This window comes from Dipodomys merriami, unplaced genomic scaffold (genome assembly GCF_024711535.1).
Source record: "Dipodomys merriami isolate MVZ:Mamm:240054 unplaced genomic scaffold, mDipMer1.0.p SCAF_4, whole genome shotgun sequence".
Classification (NCBI taxonomy): domain Eukaryota; kingdom Metazoa; phylum Chordata; class Mammalia; order Rodentia; family Heteromyidae; genus Dipodomys; species Dipodomys merriami.
The window spans coordinates 15,648,915-15,667,630 of record NW_027205603.1 but is presented as its reverse complement, the minus strand read 5'-3'; the positions used below and the strand labels follow the sequence as shown (position 1 = coordinate 15,667,630).

At 39.0% G+C, this 18,716-nt stretch overlaps 1 protein-coding gene across 3 annotated transcripts in view; it reads right to left on the bottom strand.

Annotated features, from left to right (window-relative positions):
* Larp4b (La ribonucleoprotein 4B) overlaps positions 1–18,716 on the bottom strand; it is a 73,853-nt gene that overhangs the window by 36,268 nt on the left and 18,869 nt on the right. Inside the window, exons 2-3 of one of the 3 annotated variants that reach the window (XM_069990583.1) lie at positions 11,035–11,154; positions 8,959–9,018 (exon numbers count right to left, since the gene is read on the bottom strand). In XM_069990583.1, the coding sequence (XP_069846684.1) occupies positions 8,959–9,018; positions 11,035–11,115 (141 nt within the window). In that variant the 5' untranslated portion in view covers positions 11,116–11,154. Of the gene's footprint in view, positions 1–1,942; positions 5,038–8,958; positions 9,019–11,034; positions 11,155–18,716 lie in introns of those variants that run through there. The other 2 variants (XM_069990582.1, XM_069990581.1) reach the window with 2 other exon arrangements.

Genomic DNA, 18,716 nt, shown 5'->3' with positions numbered 1-18,716 from the left:
AAGAAGTCTGTAACAGTACTTTTAAACCAAGTTTTGAAAAGCAAGGCAACATCATTTTTGTTCAATAAAACAGCACATACTTTTTTACATATTTTAATCTACGATAAAGGATTGTAAATGTGATGTACAGAGGGGTTATAGTTACATAGTTACATAGGTCAGGTAATGAGTACACTGAACACAGCAATGCCTCAGATCACAATATTGTCTGGGCATATCTCATAATTGAAATGCTAATTTAAAGCAGAAAGATTATGTCCAACTTAAAGCCACTTTGGAAAAGATAGCAACAGGAAGTATTTGCATTCTAGATGGATGTGTCAAGCAGTGAACAATTAGTAAATACTAACTGTATACCTATTCACTTACATAAAAGACACTATGTACGTTATTTTTAAAGGCTTAATATTAATTTGGTCGATTTTCTTACTCCACAACTATTTAAGGAGAAAAACTGATGAACATGAAGGAAATTCTTTCTTTAAATGTGGGTATGGAAAGAAAAAAAACTAGAAAAAAAACCCCCACCAGGTTAATTAGTTACTCCTTAAATTACACGATATTCACATTATACATCTTTATATTTGAGCCACATCTACCTCTGTATTACCAATGGCTTTTCTTGCCTAATACCACAAAAATCACTTATAAACCACTAGTTGAATAAATGAGACATTATATTTCAAGGACAGTCAGTCCTCTGTCTCTAGGAGTTCTATATTCATAGATTTAACAACTTTGGACATCCTACCCCCCTCAAAATACTAGAGAAATTGTACCTGTATTAACATTTACAACCTTTGGGGGGGGCGGGCATTGTGGGGTTTGAACTCTGGGCCTAGGCACTGTCCCTGAGCTCTTCAGCTAAAGTTTAGCACTCTATCACTTGTGCCACTTCCGGTTTTCTGTGTGGTTTAATTGGAGATAAGAGTCTCATGGACAATCCTGCCTTGGCTGGTTTTGAACCGTGATCCTCAGGTCTCTGCCTCCTGAGTAGCTAGGATTACAGGTGTGAGCCCATTGGTGTCCAGCTCACACTTTTTTCTTAATTTTTCCCTAAACAATATAATACAATAACTATTTCCCTAGCATTTTAGTTACCTTGTACTAGCTACTAGAAGTAAATCAGAGATAAGTTCAATTATGAGGGAGAATAGACATTAAACACAGATACTATGATATTTTATAGGCAGGACAATTGATGTAGATTTTAGCTCTGCAGAACTCTTAGAACTATCCTCTGTGTATACTGAAGGATGAGGGAACTTCCTTAAGTTACTTCTGCTTCAACACATCTGTTTAATAAGCAAGGTCAGTCTCCTGTTGTCAAATAATGTTTTCATGTATTACGGTATTTCTAGAAAGTGCTATCCTAGAACTACCATCAGTAGCAAAGCTTCTTCCTTGAGAGGGCCAGCTCCATCTTAGGAACCTGAGAAGGTGCTCAAAAGTTATTCTGACTGAAGACAGACAAAGACTTTACAGCTGACCAAAGCAGTATATACAAAAATTAACAGTTTATATTCTGCAAATGAGGCCTATAGTGTCACTGAATTGCATTTGCAAATGCACTGTCAAAAACTTGGTGAAACATATCACACTGTCTTTCTGACAATGTTCCCCTGGAAAAGGCTCCAACTGCAGGAAGAGAGAAGGGGTACCACCCACAGGGAGTGGTCTGATTACCACTGTGCCGGGGTTATTAACGAAGGTTTAGTACTAAAAAGAGTTTACACACACACACTGGATTAAATAAAACACAGAGTTTATACTCTCCAACTTGGAAATGGTTAAGTTGATGCTACAGTCACCTCATAGCCTTGCAATAAACATTCAAAGTGCCAACTGTTAATAAAACTTTATTAGTTTTTCAGTAAATAGCAATCAAAAGGTAAAACTACCATATCCCAGTGCAGCAACACACACTGATAAACATACTTACTAACGGTGCACCTCTGCTTTGCCAACCCCAAACAACACCATCCTCTGACACTGGTAGCTGAAAAAGGTTCTGTTCCAATGAAAATGAAGTATTTTCTAAGTTTTGTGGTTTACTAAGCATCTGCTCATCTTCTAATACATCCTTTGTGATTGCATGAGTCCATAGATAGCCCACTGGATAGCTACATCCACTAGTCAGTCTTTCAGGAAATATCTGACTTGCTAGCCCTCCTATCTGGTAATAGGAATATTCATTCAAAAACTGGGAGAATTCCTCTGGAAAACTCTGACAATCCACTTCTGGGGTTTTTTCAGACATATTTAGGATATCTTCTGTGAGCAATGCAACATGGTCATTATTTGATATTATAGTTTCTTTGCTCTCTACTGGAATGGCAGGAATTAACTGGCATGCATCACCAAGAGTGGCAGTGTAACTGTCCACTTGTATTGGAGCAACATCCACTAAACAAGGAAACCCATTAGAAACGTTGCATACCTCTAGATTTTCAACAGTCACTTCTGAATTTCCCACAAAATGCATTTCACCATTTAAAATAGACTCTTGAACAGTGGATCTGGCATTTTTTTCTTTGAAATGGTTTGTCTGTCCATTTGTCCCAAATGGACCTACACAGTTGTTAGGACTGATCTTGCCTTTACATGTTAGTTTCAGCTTACTGAATTCTGATGCATTATTATCAAAGTTATCAGAAACTTCTTGCTTCAGTTTTGTGTTTTCACCACTATTAAATGAAATTGAACTTTGGCTTAAAGGTAGAATAACATCAAGATCTTTATCTTTGTGTTTATGTATTTTATGTTCTTGATAGTGCTTTTCTTTTTGGTTAGCTTCAAAATCAGGATTTTCTGTTATACTTGAATTAATACAAGTTGTTTCCCAGTGAAAGTTTTTTTCAGAATCTGACTTGATGTTTCCTATGTCCTCTTTACTTGTCTCTCCATAATTAGCTATTTGTGATTCTTTTCCAGCATTTTCTAGCGTGTGAGGACCACTAGGTTGGTCATGTAACACAATGACTGGACTCTTCGCACATGGTTCATTTTCTGTTTCTTCACTCAGGTCTATTTCTCTTTCTTCTTGACCAACAGAGACAAAAATAGGAGAAGATGTAAAGATACCCGGAAGAGATCTGGAATGATCATGAAACTTGTCATCTGGGGACAGTGCTTGTGAAAATTTAAGTTTCACAGTGTCTACCCTTTTGACTATCCCTTTAGTAGTGTCTGATTCACATTCCACACAAGTTAAATCACAAGCCTGTGTCTGAGCCTTGTCTGTCCTGCTATCTATACACTGATCTTCATGACACCAAGCTTTCAACTCAGCAGCCCTCTTGCTATGATCCTCAGCCTTTAAAATGCTCATTCTGTCTTCATCTTGGCAAGAGGAACAATTTTCAGGCTGCAGGAAGGATAGTCTGCTTCTGTTTGCCAGCTGGGCACTTTTGGTTTCCAGGCTGCCATCCCCTGAGTGCTGTTCCTTTGTCAGAGCTGGCCCTGAAAGGGGTGCAGGATCAAGTCTGCTCAGGGTGACCTCTCTGAAATGAGCATGACAATTATCTCTGAAGCTCTCTGAAGAGTTATACTTTCTGGGATTTAAATCAACCCTATCTAGACCAAAGGAGAGGATACTATCTGAGCTGGTAACATTGTGGTGGAAATAACCATTGTTTTGCATTGGTTTTATAGGGGTATTTTCTCCATTTTTAGAGTTTAAACTTTGATTGATACCAACTGGAACAGATTCAATGTCATCATTCTCCTCAACACATGAAGTGTCATTAGGTAAATTGGTAGGTGAATCATCTATCTGACTTCCTATCCCAGAAGCATGGCTTACCCTTTCTTTGGTAACAGCACACACACATTTTAGTGAGTCACTGGCTGTGTTAATATTTAACTCAGGGAGTAGGCCAATATTATGCAATGTTCTACTTTCTGTGTAATCTTTAGGGAATTTGGTATAAGCTTTTGCCCTTAAGGACTCAGCTTGCAAGTTATCAATGTTTGTTTCACAAAATGGATCACTGTCAATTAAAAGCTCAGAATTAGGCTCAAGTTTTTCACTAAATACTTCTGTTACATTTAGATCCAACATGTCTGGAGGTGACAGTTCATTCTGCTGCAGCTTTGATACTCCTGCTGCTGGGATGGCATGTGAGCCTGAACATTCCTTCCTGCTAACTACAGGCCAGTCCACACCGCAAACTTCAGAGGTAACAGCTGAATGACATTCTTCTCCTGCAGCTGCTCCATAAATGGGAGCATACAGTTCTTCCTCCACAGTCAGGCACCCAGGATCTATAACACAAATGCTATAAAATTTGCTCTCTTGTGAATTCTTACATTGTTTGTCATCAACATAAATAGGGCTTTCATCTTGCAACTCCCTATTGGATGCATCTAAAAAGTTATCATCATTAAAACTACTGATTTGAGCATATACCACACTTTCTTTCTCTACTAGAGAGTTTTTACAAGTGGCCATGTAACAGCATAGATGGTCACTTGAAGTTTTCTCCTGTTGGGCCTGGTCAGAACACACCGGCAAATGTGAGAGACACTGGTCTTCTTCAGAACAACACTGTCTGTCACTATTCATGCCACAGACATGATCAGAATTCTGCTCAATAACAGCAATATCTGAATTCCTGTAACTTTCACCTAAACTTTCATATCTAGTGAACAACTTAGATGTTGAAGAGGAAACAGAATTCAATGACTGCTTTCGTCCATAATCTTGTTTGTGCCCAGGCCTTGAAAAAATTCTAGTCCACATATTAACACCAACAGCTGCTCTGCTAGTTCGATTTTCAACATTGTGAAGCTCCTCACCGTCAAGGGTATCAAATAATGAAGATAAAGTTTTACTTATCTTGTTTTCCGATTCCTTCTTCTCCACAGATTTTTGTAACAGGCCCATTTTCTCATTGTCATTGTCACTACTTAATTCTTTGCTGAAGCAACAACCCATGTTCAAAAGTTCAGAAACTCACATTACAATGCTTGTCCTTTTCTGAGACTACAAATACATCTCACACTAACTTGCTATGGTTTCTGAGGAGAGGCCAACACCCAGATATCAAAAATAACTCCTTGCATAGCAGTCACATGTTCCTGCCACTCAAATCCAAATTCTAATGACAACAGAATCCTGCCTGACAACTATCATACTCCTTGTGCTGAAATCCAAGTAGTACATGGAATCCAAAGGTTCAAAATAGCAGCAAAATACAGAAAATATTATCATATTTTCCTAAGTGTAATAAAAAGATTTATAGTATTAGTAACTAATATGTAACTAGATATTTGTAAATGATTTTCTAGCTTCAAAAAATAATATCTGTATTAAGGAATTATTCTTAATTTTGTTAAGAATGAAAATGAATTGGTGCTAGTTAGAAATACATTTTGAAGCACCTGTGATGAAATGACAGATTATCTAGAGTTTGCTACAGAAATATAAACAACTAGCCGGGCGCTGGTGGCTCACGCCTGTAATCCTAGCTACTCAGGAGGCTGAGATCTGAGGATCCCGGTTCAAAGCCAGCCCGGGCAGGAAAGACCGTGAGACTCCTATCTCCAATAAACCACCAGAAAACCGGATGTGGCGCTGTAGTTCAAGTGGTAGAGCGCTCGCCTTGAGCTGAAGAGCTGAGGGACAGCGCCCAGGCCCAGAGTTCAAGCCCCACGACCGACAAAAAAAAAAAAAAGAAATATAAACAACTGTGTATGTTGGAGAAAGAAACAATGGAACAAGAACATCTAATATGAGGGTGGGGAATTGCTCAAGTTCATGTTGGGTACACTGGAGTTCATTGTATTATTCTCTCTGCTCTGCAGATGCCTGAAAATTACAACAAAGACAAAAGGAAAGAACAAGAGAAAAAAATCTACACCCACTAGTACTCATAATAGGAGCACTTCCAAAAGCATCATATACTGCTGAATGGATAACCTGCAAGATCAATATTGTACAAAAAAGCAGACAGCAAATGTCATTTGTACATATATAAAAAGGGAATTTTCCTAGAAATTCAAGTTTTCTTATCACTATACTGCTATTATTCAATTAATCAAAATTATTAAGCATTCATTCAAAAATTGTAATCAAAAGGCAAAAGGACATATTTTTGTTTGTTGTCCATTTTGTTTCAGTGAAACTGAGGATCAAACAAACCTAGGACCTGTTCATGCAAGCCAATGCTCTGCCACTGAGCTATAGCTCCAGCCAAAGATATTTTTTTAGTGTAATAAGTGGTAAAACATTTTCTGACATAGTTCAGGTTTAAATGAGTTGTCTACAGAGAAGTTAATATACATAAGAGTCAGGTTTTCAATTTAAGATTAGAAGTTATACATTTTGATTAGAAAAGAAATGGCATAACTCACTATCTTCCTTCCCAGAAGGTAATTTAACACAAACTCTCTACACCTAGGACTATTTGTAGCTTACAGATCACACCCATACTCCTCACTCTTCTCTTCTTTGTTCATTTGTGATAAAATGCAATAATCATTAGAATGGAAAATGGCTCTGAAGCCAAAACAGTTACTCTAAGGAAATCAAGCAACTTGGCTCCAAAATGTGCAGCAGGTTTTAGAATCTGGAGTCCTCAAATGGGCTTTAGCTGGAGCATAAAAATCTTTTGACATTTATCTTTGCTACAGATGGAACCTGTAGTCCTAATAGTTAAAGAACTGTTAACTTAGTAACACCACTTCCAAATGTCAAATCACTAGGTAATATCTTTTTTCTACAAAGCAGCAGAAGTGACCCACTGTCAAAAGTAGCTGTCTCTCTACCTCCAACACCTTCAAAACCTTCTTAATCCCTTTCCTTTTCCCTTGTTGCCTCCTCCCCCAGGGCAGGGGGATAGGCGGAGTAGTTCTGGGGCTTGAATTCAGAGCTTAGGAACTCTGAGCCTCTAGAAGCCTCAGATTTTTTTTCTTTTTCTTTTTTTCTTTTTTGCTCAAGGCTAGCACTCTACCATTTGAGCCATAGCTCCACTTCCAGCTTTTTGGTGGTTAACTGAAGATGAGTTTCATACTTTCCTGCCCAGACTGGCATTTAAACCAGATCTCAGCCTCCCAAATAGTCAGGATTCTAGATGTGAGCTACTGGCACCCAGCAAATCCCTTTCTTGGTTGTACTATCCTTCCTCTTAGCACTGAATCAAGGTATTAGCCAGAATGTCATTGTCTAGGCCATAGCTGGTACTCTCCTATTGTTGACCACTGAAATCTAGCTCTTGCTTATTACAGCATCCCTTGGAGCTGCTTTCACTAAGGTCATAACTAAAGGTCAAATCAATCGTTCCTAGTTTACTTCACTTCTGTTGGCCACTTTCTTCCTCCATTTGTCTCTTGCATTCTGCCCATCTCTATAATCACTCTCCTTTCTATTTTCTCCCCAGTTTCTGAAATATTGGGAAGCTCCAGAGTTTCATTTTTCCTGTGCGCAAATGCATAGAAATGTAATGTAAATTTAGCATGTTAACTTTATTAATCCAATATACTTCAAACCAAAGCCCTTTATTATGTCAAGTCTAGAGCATTCAAAAAGACCCTCCTTTGCTAGGGACAAAACAGAAGATTACTGTCAGGTTCTGGTGGCTCACACCTGTAATCCACACTATTCAGGATACTGAGATCCGAGGATCAGAGCCAGCCCGGGCAAGAAAGTCTATGAGACTCTTATCTCCAATAAATTACTCAGAAAAGGCCAGAAGCGGCACTGTGGCTGAAGTGGTAGACTGTTAGCCTTGAGCAAAAACAGCTCAAGGACAGGGCACAAGTCTTGAGTTCAAAACCTAGGACTGGCACAAAAGAAAAAAAAAAAAAAAAAAAGATTCATTCTTCTGTGGACACAACTATATCACAATGCCTCCTACCTCCTTATCTATACTTATTTTTGTATTGACGGTTTACATAAAATTTGGTAATACAACTTTGCAGATTATTAGGACTAGTAACAATACTTACGAATTCATGTTCATTTTTGAACCATCTCTATAGAAAGTGCTTTAGCTGTTTTTAGCACTTACACTCTGATTTGCTGAATGAATAAAACCTCAAACTTGACTGAGAAATATTACTTACCTGCCTGTTAAACATAAAGCGTGTGCTAGATACAAAGTAAACAAAGGACACAAGGGAAAACAGACAGAAAGTATAGTTCTGATTACCCAAAGCTAGAGAAGGAAGAGTTCAACTGTAAATGAGCAGGAAAACAGAATGAAAATGTTCTGAAACAAGGCCACTTGTACATATCTAAAATCCAAGCTATTTGGGGGACTATGGTAAAATGATTTCAAGTTCAAGACCATATATGATAAGACCCCATCTTACAGCCTCCTTCAAAATAAATGTCTACATCAACTTTACAGGTGATAAATGTACAACTCAGCAGCAAAATTCTCAACTTTAAATTTAATATAAATAACAAAATGATGAAATATAAGTTTGGATATTCTTTCACTTAAAAATACACTTTATTAAGAGTAGATGAAAAGAGCTAGCTCCTTGGTTCAAGGGGTAAAGCGTTATCTCAGCAAATACAAGGCCCTGAGCTCAACCCCAGGAGTCCTCTCTCCTGCTAAAAGAGTAAGTGAATTATTCCTCTCTTTGAATTTCTACATGAAATTCTTAGATGGTGCTTACTACAAGTTATGAAAAAGCTGTAAGATACTTAAAAGGTAATCAAACTGAATAAATTTGGAATACTTCAGCTCTACTGCATACATACAAATGATGAAATGCAGGATTAAAAATTATATATAATGTGTGTGTATATATATAAAATTTGTGAGCTGTGTGTTTTCAAACACTCAAGAGTGTTTAAAAAGAATACAGTTTTGACACGCTCTGTACCCTGGACACAGTGGTGAATGGATCCTCTCCACTTTTGAGAAACATCTACTTTTTTAACTTTTTCACAACAAGCATTATTGTAAGTAAGGAGCTACCTATGAACCTAAGCTATGAAATTACCTGACTCAAAGCTGGGATGGAACTTGTTTGAGAAGTGGTTTGAGATATCGGACCATTCATCTGTAAAATTAAAAACATTCAAACACTGTAACTACAATATTAAGAAAACATAATCTCAACCAGTCATTAAGCAAAACAACATTTACTGAAAAATATACTTTTACACTAAAAAAAGCATGAATATACTCACAAGAATATAGAAATTTTACAATAGATAAATTTTAAATAACAGGTATTTTCATTTTCTCAAAGCCATTTAGAAATTGTGAATATTATTACTTGACAGGATAAATTATAAAATGAAGGCAGTCAAAATTAAATGTGGATAATATGAATAAAAAGCTTAATTAACTCTTTATACTTTAATGGCTGTAATCTTTGTGAAGTGTTTATAAATTGTTACCACATTCTCTTGATTTAAAATAGAAAGCTTGGGCTGGGAAGGTGGCTCAGTGGTAGAGCGCTTGCCTTGCATGCTTGAGGCTCTGGGTTCGATTCCTCAGCACCACATAAGCAGAAAGAAAAAGCCAGAAGTGGCGCTGTGGCTCAAGTGGTAGAGTGCTAGCCTTGAGCTGAAGAGCTGAGGGACAGCGCCCAGGCCCAGAGTTCAGGCCCCACGATTGGACCAAAAAAATAAACTAAAATAGAAAGCTTTGGTCAGGTACCAAGCTCCCTGGAACTGTGATCCAGAGGATCACAGTTTAAGAGCAGCCTGGACAAAAATCTTTAAGAGACCCCTTTCTCAACTCATAGCTGATAGCTGGTGTGGTGGTATGTGCCTGTTATCCTAACTGTAGAAGGCAGATCTCAGTTCCAGGCTAACCACAACAGAAAACTTCACATCCATCTTAACAGAAAGAAACTGGGCATGGGTATGTGTGAAAACTTCACATCCATCTTAACAGATTTGGGCATATGGGTGTGTGTGTGTGTGTGTGTGTGTGTGTGTGTGTGTGTGTGTGTGTGTGTGTGTGTGTGTGTGTGTGTGTGTGTGTGTGTGTGTGTGTGTGTGTGTGTGTGTGTGTGTGTGTGTCTCTGTGTGTGTGTGTGTGTGTGTCTGTGTGTGTGTGTGTGTGTGTCTCTGTGTGTCTGTGTGTCTCTGTGTGTGTGTGTGTCTCTGTGTGTCTCTGTGTGTCTCTGTATGTCTGTGTGTCTCTGTGTGTGTGTCTGTGTGTGTCTGTGTGTGTCTGTGTGTGTGTCTGTGTGTGTGTCTGTGTCTGTGTGTCTGTGTGTGCACTAGTCATCTCAGCTACAAAAGGAAGCCTAAATGAAGTAGATCTAGTCTAGGACAATGCTGGGGCAGAAAGTGACACTAATCTAAAAAATAACCAGCTCAAAGAGGCTAAAGGTGTGGCTCAGTGGTAGGACACCTGCTTAGCCAATGCAATGTCTGAGTCAAACCCCAGTGCTGCCAAAAATAGATAAAACACAAAGCTTTTAAAGAATCTACAGAGTTATGGATACCTTGTTTTCCCGAAAGCTTGTAGTAAGCTGCTCAAATATTTTTTCAGTCTAACAAGGTTCAAAACACAGCAGCCCAAATACTACACGTTGGTATTTGAGAAAAACAGATTTATCCAATCATAGGAACAGTAAGAATTTTCTTCCTCACAGTCTCCAAAAATGGACCATAACTCCTAGTTGTCTTTCTCTTAAATATGGCTCCTAATGCCCTTATTCCACCGGGGCCCGCTCAATCCTCAAAGGAAAGTACTGTCACATACAGATGCTTCTCTCAGTTCATTACCATTAGATACTGCCCTCTATTTTTCTACATGCTTTTCCAAAACTGCAAACACTTATGTATCAGAGCCTTCATTTCTGAAGGCTCCTGTGTTACATTAACACACCTTACTAAATAAATGTGTTCATTTTCTCTTATTCACCTATCTTGTGTTATGGAGGCTCTAAGCCACAAACCTCACTTCAGATAGGTGAGACAACCTTCTTCCTCTGAGAAAAACTGTATTATTTATACGCAGGACCAAAAACATTTTATTGCTTTGAACTTAAATCCTTCTATACTTTATCAGAGAAGAAACTGGTGCCTTGCCCGTCCCCTCTGACAACACCTACCAGATGAGAGCTGTCCTTGCCCTCTTGGACTCGCTGCGCCTGCGGTTCAGCCACAACTTTAGTGTCCTGATCAGAAGTCATGAGCTCCACTGGACAAAGATGAATGCTAACTTCAGGATGCTGCAACACAACAAAGAGTAAAATAGGTCATGAGGGATACAGTATATCACTGATTCTAGGAATAATATTTGGCCCTTTAGTTAAGTTTCTTCTCCACACCAATTTGATGGCAATGATGATACTGGAAACCTTAGTGCAACTGTACTAACTAACACACAAAAAAAACCTACTGTCAAGGATGAGGGGCATGGATCAAGTGGTAGAGTGCTTGCCTAGCAAGCACAGGGACCCTGAGTTCAAACCATATGAAAAAACAGTCTTCATCGGGGCTGGGAAGGTGGCTAAGTGGTAGAGTGCTTGCCTAGCATGCATGAAGCCCTGGGTTCGATTCCTCAGTACCACATAAACAGAAAAAGCCAGAAGTGGAGCTGAGGCTCAAGTGGTAGAGTGCTAGCCTTGAACAAAAGAAGCTCAGGGACAGTGCCTAGGCCCTGAGTTCAAGCCCCAGAACTGCCAAAAAAAAAAAAAAAAAGTAGTCATCAAAGAAAAATCTACTCAGATAATTAAGGGGTTAACATCAAAAATTTATGAAAAATTTCTACCATACAATAAAAAAAACCAAAAACCTACTTTGAAAATAGTCAAATTATCTGAATATTTTCCCCAAAGAAGTTATATGCAAGTAGGTATCCACAGATACCTAATAACTAATGTCACATTATTATCATTACATCATCATTATTATCACTCTACTGGGTTTGAACTCAGTCTTACACTCTCTAGGAGGTGCTGTATTACTTGGGTCACACCCCAAGTCCTTTTTCCTTTGGTTATTTATGTTTTGTTTTTTTTGTTTATTTGTTTGTTTTTTGGTTGGTCACCGGGCTTGAACTCTGGGCCTAGGCGCTGTCTCTGAGCTCTTCAGCTAAAGGTGAGCCATAGCTCCACTTCTGGTTTTCTGATGGTTATTTGGAGATAAGAGTCTCATGAACTTTCTGGCCCAGGTTGGCTCTAAACCATGATCCTCGGATCTCAGCCTCCTGAGTAGCTAGGTGTGAGCCACTAGTGTCCACCTTCTTTTGGTTATTTTTAAGTGGGGTTTTGCCTTTATGCTCAAACTGGCCCAGATTGTGACCCTCCAGTTTATACTTTCTAGATATCTAGAATGACAGGTGTATGTCACCACGTTCAAATTTTTGTTTGCTGAGATGTACTCTTTCTCACTTTTTGCTTACACTTCCTTGCAACTACAGTCCTCCCAATCTTTGCCTTAGAAGTTGCTGGGGTTACAGGGTGAACCACTGCACCTGGCTTAACATCACTAATTATTAGGCAAAGACAAATCAAAACCACAATAAGATACCACATCGCACTTGTGGAGAAAAAAGGGAAGCCTGTATATACTGCTGGTGGTTAATTGGAGATAAGAGTCTCAGACTTTTCTGCCTGGGATGGCTTCAAACCACCATCCTCAGATCTCAGCCTTCTGACTAGCTAGGATTACAGGGATGAGCCATACGTCTAGGACCCTGAGACTCTTACGTCCAATTAATCATGAGAAAGTTGGATGTGGAACTGTAGCTCAAGAAGTTGAGCACTAGCCTTGAGCCAAAAAAAACTGAGAGAGAACATCCAGGCTCAAAGTTGAAGCCTTAATACTGGCTTTAAGCCTTAAAACTTTAATATACACATATACAAACACAAATACATGAGGGGAGAGAAGATGGGAAAATACAGGTCAAAAGAGGCACAAAATTTCAGACATAAGCCAGGCCTGGATGGCTCATGCCTAGAATCCTAGCTATTCAGGAGGCTGAAATCTGAGGATCACAGTTTGAAACCAACCTGGGCAGGAAAGTCCTTGTGACTCTTATCTCCCACATTAAGCATCAAAAAAGCTACAAGTGGAGTTGTAGCTCAAATGGTAGAGTGCCAGCCTTGAGCAAAAAGCTCAGGGACACCACCCAGGCCCTGAGTTCAAGCTCCAGAAGCAGCGGGCGCACGCGCGCGCGCACACACACACGCGCACACACACACGCGCGCACACACACACAAAACCACAAAAGAACACACATATATTTGAGAAATAAGCCTAGTGATCTAACATGTAACATGAGCACTACTTGTTGCATTACATTCTGGAAATTTGCTAAGAAAGATTTTAGGTTTTGTTGTACACACAAAAAGCAGGTAACAAATCAAGATGATGGATATATTGAATTGACTACAGTAACTATTTCACTTTATCAAATACATAGTATACCTTACATACTACAAAACTTCAGAAAAGCAAATCAAAACATATATATTCAAAATACATTCAGAAATCAAAACATACATACAGTTTTTGATGTTTTCCAAATTTGTATATATAGTTTTTGACTGGCTCCATTAGTTTTATTTTGTTCAAGGACAAAAGTTGTCAGGACAAATAAACAGTAATTCAAAAACAATCACTTTACAATGTCTAGACACAGAACTTCACATAAAACACCTCTTTTAATTTCCCCAAATCACTTACAAAGGGATAACTTTTCTAATTCTCTATCATGAGGATTCTTAGATCTTCCTTTTAAGGCATTTCTTCTTCTTACTGCACATTACACTACTTCACAAACAAGATAAAGAGTTCAACTTTAACCCAGATATATTTTCAGATTCCTCTGAACACAATTATCAAAAGGCCAAAAAAGGAGTTTCAAAACATAACTTTTTTATGTTGGTAACCAAAGATGTTTTTTCCATTTCTATAAGGCTGCTCTTCCCTATTTTCAACATTACACACAATATCATGAAAACTTGCTAATGAAATAATATGGTGATCAAAGGCAATCTCCTCCAATTGTCAAAACGGTCTCAATCACAAAAGCACAAAACATTTAAATGCTGTAAAATACATCTGAAAATGTAAACTACCAGAAATGAAGAAATTAAGCTTTAGATTGTCTTTTAAAATGTGGGAATAATGGCAAATATGCTAAATTTTAAGTTTTATATTTATGTGCATCTTTTCTTTATGTGTACTTAGTACCAATGTCTTATTAAACTAAGTAAACATATGATTCCACTTAAAGAAATACATTAGGCAATAGTAAAAATGCTATTAAAACAGCAAAAATCTGCTGGATGCCAGTGGCTCATGCCTGTAATCCTAGCTACTCAGGAGGCTGAAATTTGAGGATTGCAGGTCAAAACCAGCCCAGGCAGGAAAGGCCATGAGACTCTTTATCTCCAATAAACCACCAGAAAACCAGAAGTGAAGCTGTGGCTCAAGTGGTAGAGCGTTAGCCTTGAGCTGAAGAGCTCAGAGATAGCGCCCAGATGCACAGTTCAAGCCCCATGACTGACCCAAAAAAAAAACCCCAAAAAACAGCAAAAACCTTCAAAGAACGTGACTGACCTTGAAAACACAAATTTAAGAATATCTGATTCTAAGCTGGGTGCTGGTTGCTCACATCTATAATCCTAGCTACTCAGGAGGCTAAGATCTGAGGATCATGGTTCAAAACCAATCAGGGCAGGAAAGTCCATGAGACTCTTTATCTCCAATTAACCACCAGAAATCCAGAAGTGGTGCAAGGGCTCAGAGTGGTAGAGCACTAGCCTTGAAGGGCAAAAACTCAGAGACAGTCTCTGGGCCCTGAGTTCAAGCCCAATGACTGACAAAAAAGAAAGGGAGGGAAGAGGCAAGAGAGAGGAAAGAGGGAGGGGGAGAGAGGGAGAGGAGAAGGGGAAAGAGGAAGACAGGGAGGACAGACAATTTGGTTCTCAGTCCTTGGAATTACTGAAAAATGATTAGAGGAAACTGATTTTATAGTTTTGTAGATTAGACATATATTTCACATGAAGATGACTCTGAAATACCTGAGCAAAGGATCATTACCAAACTTTCTACCATCTGCCTCCAGAATGGCAAAATGGCACACAGGAAGTACAGCTGTTTGGGAACAGATGGACTTAAGTTAGGTAAGGAACTACATGCTACTCTGGGCACTCGTGGCTCATTCCTATAATCCTAGGTATTCAGGAGGCTGAGATCTAAGAATCAAGGTTCAAAGCCAGCCAGGAAGCTGAGCTGTGGCTCAAATGGTAGAATTCCTGCCTTGAACAAAAAAAGCTAAGGAACAGCACCCAGGCCCTGTGTTCAAGCCCAAGTACTGGCACGAGAGAGACACACACACAGAGAGAGACAGACAGAGAGAAGAGGGAAGAGAGAAGAGGGAAGAGGGAAGAGGGAAGAGAAAAGAGAGAAGAGAGAAAAGAGGAGAAGAAGGGAGAAGGGAGAAGAAAGAGAGAGGGAGGAACCTATCTTTTAAACATATATAATGAAATGTTCAGAGAGGAAATGACATGTAGAATTTTCCCCAAAATAATAGGTGGAACAGAAGTCTTTAACTATTCAGTTTGGAGGCTGTTCTATTTCATCCACTTCTGGACTTGAAATTTTCAATAATAAAAGGCTTAAAAGGTAATTATAACAAGTGTTAGCATGACAGGGATCCTGATTTGATCAATTAGTATCCTTTCCATAAAGAAAATATTTTTGGGGGCTGGGAAGGTGGCTCAGTGATAGAGCTCTTGCCTTGCATGCATGAGGCCCTGGGTTCCATTCCTCAGCACCACATAAGCAAAAAGAAAAAAGCCGGAAGTGGTGCTGTGGCTCAAGTGGTAGAGCGCTAGCCTTGAGCTGAAGAGCTGAGGGATAACGCCCAGGCCCAGAGTTCAGGCCCCACGACTGGACCCAAAAAGAAAAAAGAAAAAAAAAAAGAAATACTTTTCGAAGGTCTACTGAAATGTGAACTTAGGGCCTTGCCTCTGCAAGGCAGGTGCACTACCACTGGAGCCATGTCCCAAGCTCATTTTCCCTTTAGTTATTTTGTAGATGGAGTCTCATGTTTGTGCCCAGGCTAGCCTGGACCGCAATCCTATTTACTCATCCTGTGTATCAAGGATTATAAGTATATATTACATGCACAACTTATTGGCTGAGTTGGGGGGACATGGTTTTGCCTTTTATCCCCAAGATTTTATCTTCAAGATAATCAGCACAAGAGACGTGGAGGCATGGTTCAAGTGGCAGAGCATCAGACTAACAAGTTTAAGGCCCTGAGTTAAAATCCTAATATTGACAAAAAATAAAAGAATTAAAAAATATCCCAATACCTACTGCTGGAAATTGTACAAATGGTAGATCAGATATTGAGTAAAGCAACTTTTCAGTCATATCATTAAAATTATAACTCCAGGCATATTAGTCTTGAGGTGATGAAAAAGTACCATTTATAAGGTATTCTTGCCAAAAAGAACTATATTTAATCAGGCCTCTAGCTCTGACTCTCAACTTAAAGACAATTCTAAGGAAGTACTTGTTAAATAACACAAAGCAAAAGCTATCAGTTAAATCCAAAATGTGGAGCAAGACAAATGACCTCATTTTTACTGCTGTAAAACACAAAACTCTAACCAAAATAACTTCATGTAATGTGAGAACTATGTGTGGATCCTTAGTGAAATAAATCAAACATCACATTTTGGACACAAAAATAGTCTATGACTAAATAGATAATAAACATGACACAATTAATTTTGTTATGTTCAAGGTGGTACAGTTATGTTTGTTTGCTACTATTATTGTTTCAAAGGCCTTCTCTGTAAGAGACATAAGCCCAAAATCACTTGTAAGCTGGTCAGGGTGGCACGTGCTTAGAGTCAGAACAATCTGAGTGGTCAGGAGGCAGGCTCACGTGACCAAAGTCAGCCTGAGATACACACTGAGTCCACTATATTTTGTTGGTAGAAATGTAAACTCATGCTTCCACATTGCATGCAGTTTGGCAGCTTCTCAAAATGTAAAGCAGAGTTACCATATGACAGTAATTTCACTCAGGCACATATTCAAAAAAACTGAAAACACGTATTAACACAAAATCTAGCACACAAACATTCATCGCATTATTCATATAAGCAAAAAGTGGTAAACTGGGGGCTGGGAAGGTGGCTCAGTGGTAAAGTGCTTGCCTTGTATTCATGAGGCCCTGGGTTCAATTCCTCAGCACCACATAAAGCGAAAAAGCTGGAAGTGGAGCTATGGCTCAAGTGGTAGAGTGCTCGCCCTGAGTTGAAGAGCTGAAGGACAGCGCCCAGGCCCAGAGTTCAGGCCCCATGACCGACCAAAAACAAAAAAAACAAAAACAAAAAACAAAAAGTGGAAAACTATTACAGCCTCCTTTTATACATGTGCCTAGCTTAATTCAATTGATTTGAAAACATTAATGAGCAAAATCATAATCGGAGAATTTTATAATTTCCAAATTAAAGATATCATTTCTCCCAAATGGCATAAAATTACACTTTTTCTTAGTATAAAAGGGTAGTGTGAAAATGTGAATAACTTATTTCTGAAACAAAAACCTACGTAGGAAAAGAATTATTTGAATTACTACTATGCAATGAGTAAATGCTTCACAAGCTACCAAATAAAACCTATTAGGCCCCATGTCCATTTAGCAGAGTATGAAATGAGTTAAAAAAAAAAAAACCATAAGGCCAGAGCTGGACACTGGTGTCTCACGCCTGTAAACCTAGCTGATGAGGAGACTGAGATGAGGATCATGGTTCAAAGGCAACCGGGGCAAGAAAGTCTATAAGACTCTTATCTCCAATTAACCACTGGAAAATGGAAAGCATCACTATGTTGAGAGATAAGATAATGTACCTTGAAGAGGATTTTTTAAAAAAAATCTATTGATAACTGTTTCATTGTGAATTGAATTTAGAACATATATTTAAAATGAGACAAAAATCCTATTATATAGTAGCCAAATATAAAACCTCCTTTCCTGGATCTAAAACGTCACACTGAAGGGCTGGGATGTAGCTCAGTGGCAAAGCACTTGCCTAGCAAGTGCAACGTCCTGGGTTCGATCCCCAGTACCAAAAAAGAAAAGACAAAAAAAAAAAAAATACAGTTAAAACATCACACTGAAGTCAGGAATGCTCCATTATGCAAACAATTCCCTGTTCTGCTTTTGTCATCCTCTGCACATTTTGTCTGTATTCTTCTGAATTCAGTCTTCCAACTTCTTTCAGTCCTTAGTGCAAGCACCCACAGAATTCTCTGGTCTTCGCAGCATCAATCACATTGGAAACTTTCGCCTTTCACCTTCCTATGGCTCCTTATCTGTAGCACCCAGTGACAAAAATATATCCTTGCCAGGGACATACTTTTTTTTTCTGTCAATTGTGAGGCTTGAATTCTGGACCTGGGCACTGTCCCTCAGTATTTCAGCTCAAGGCTAGTGCTCTACCACTTGAGCCATTGGTAGTTAGCTTGCAAATTATTTTTTTGTTTTTTGGTTGGGGGGCTTGAACTTGGGCCTGGGTGCTGCCCCTCCGCTCTTCAGCTCAAGAGTAGCGCTCTACCATTTAGGCCACAGCAACTCTTCCAGTTTTCTTTTTTTTTTTTCTTGTTGCTTATGTGGTACTGAGGAATCGAACCCAGGGCCTCATGCATGCAAGGCAAGCACTCTACCGCTGAGCCACCTTCCCAGCCCCACCCTTCCAGTTTTCTGAGTGGTTTATTGGAGATGAGAGTCTTATAGACTTTCCTGCCCAGGCTGTCT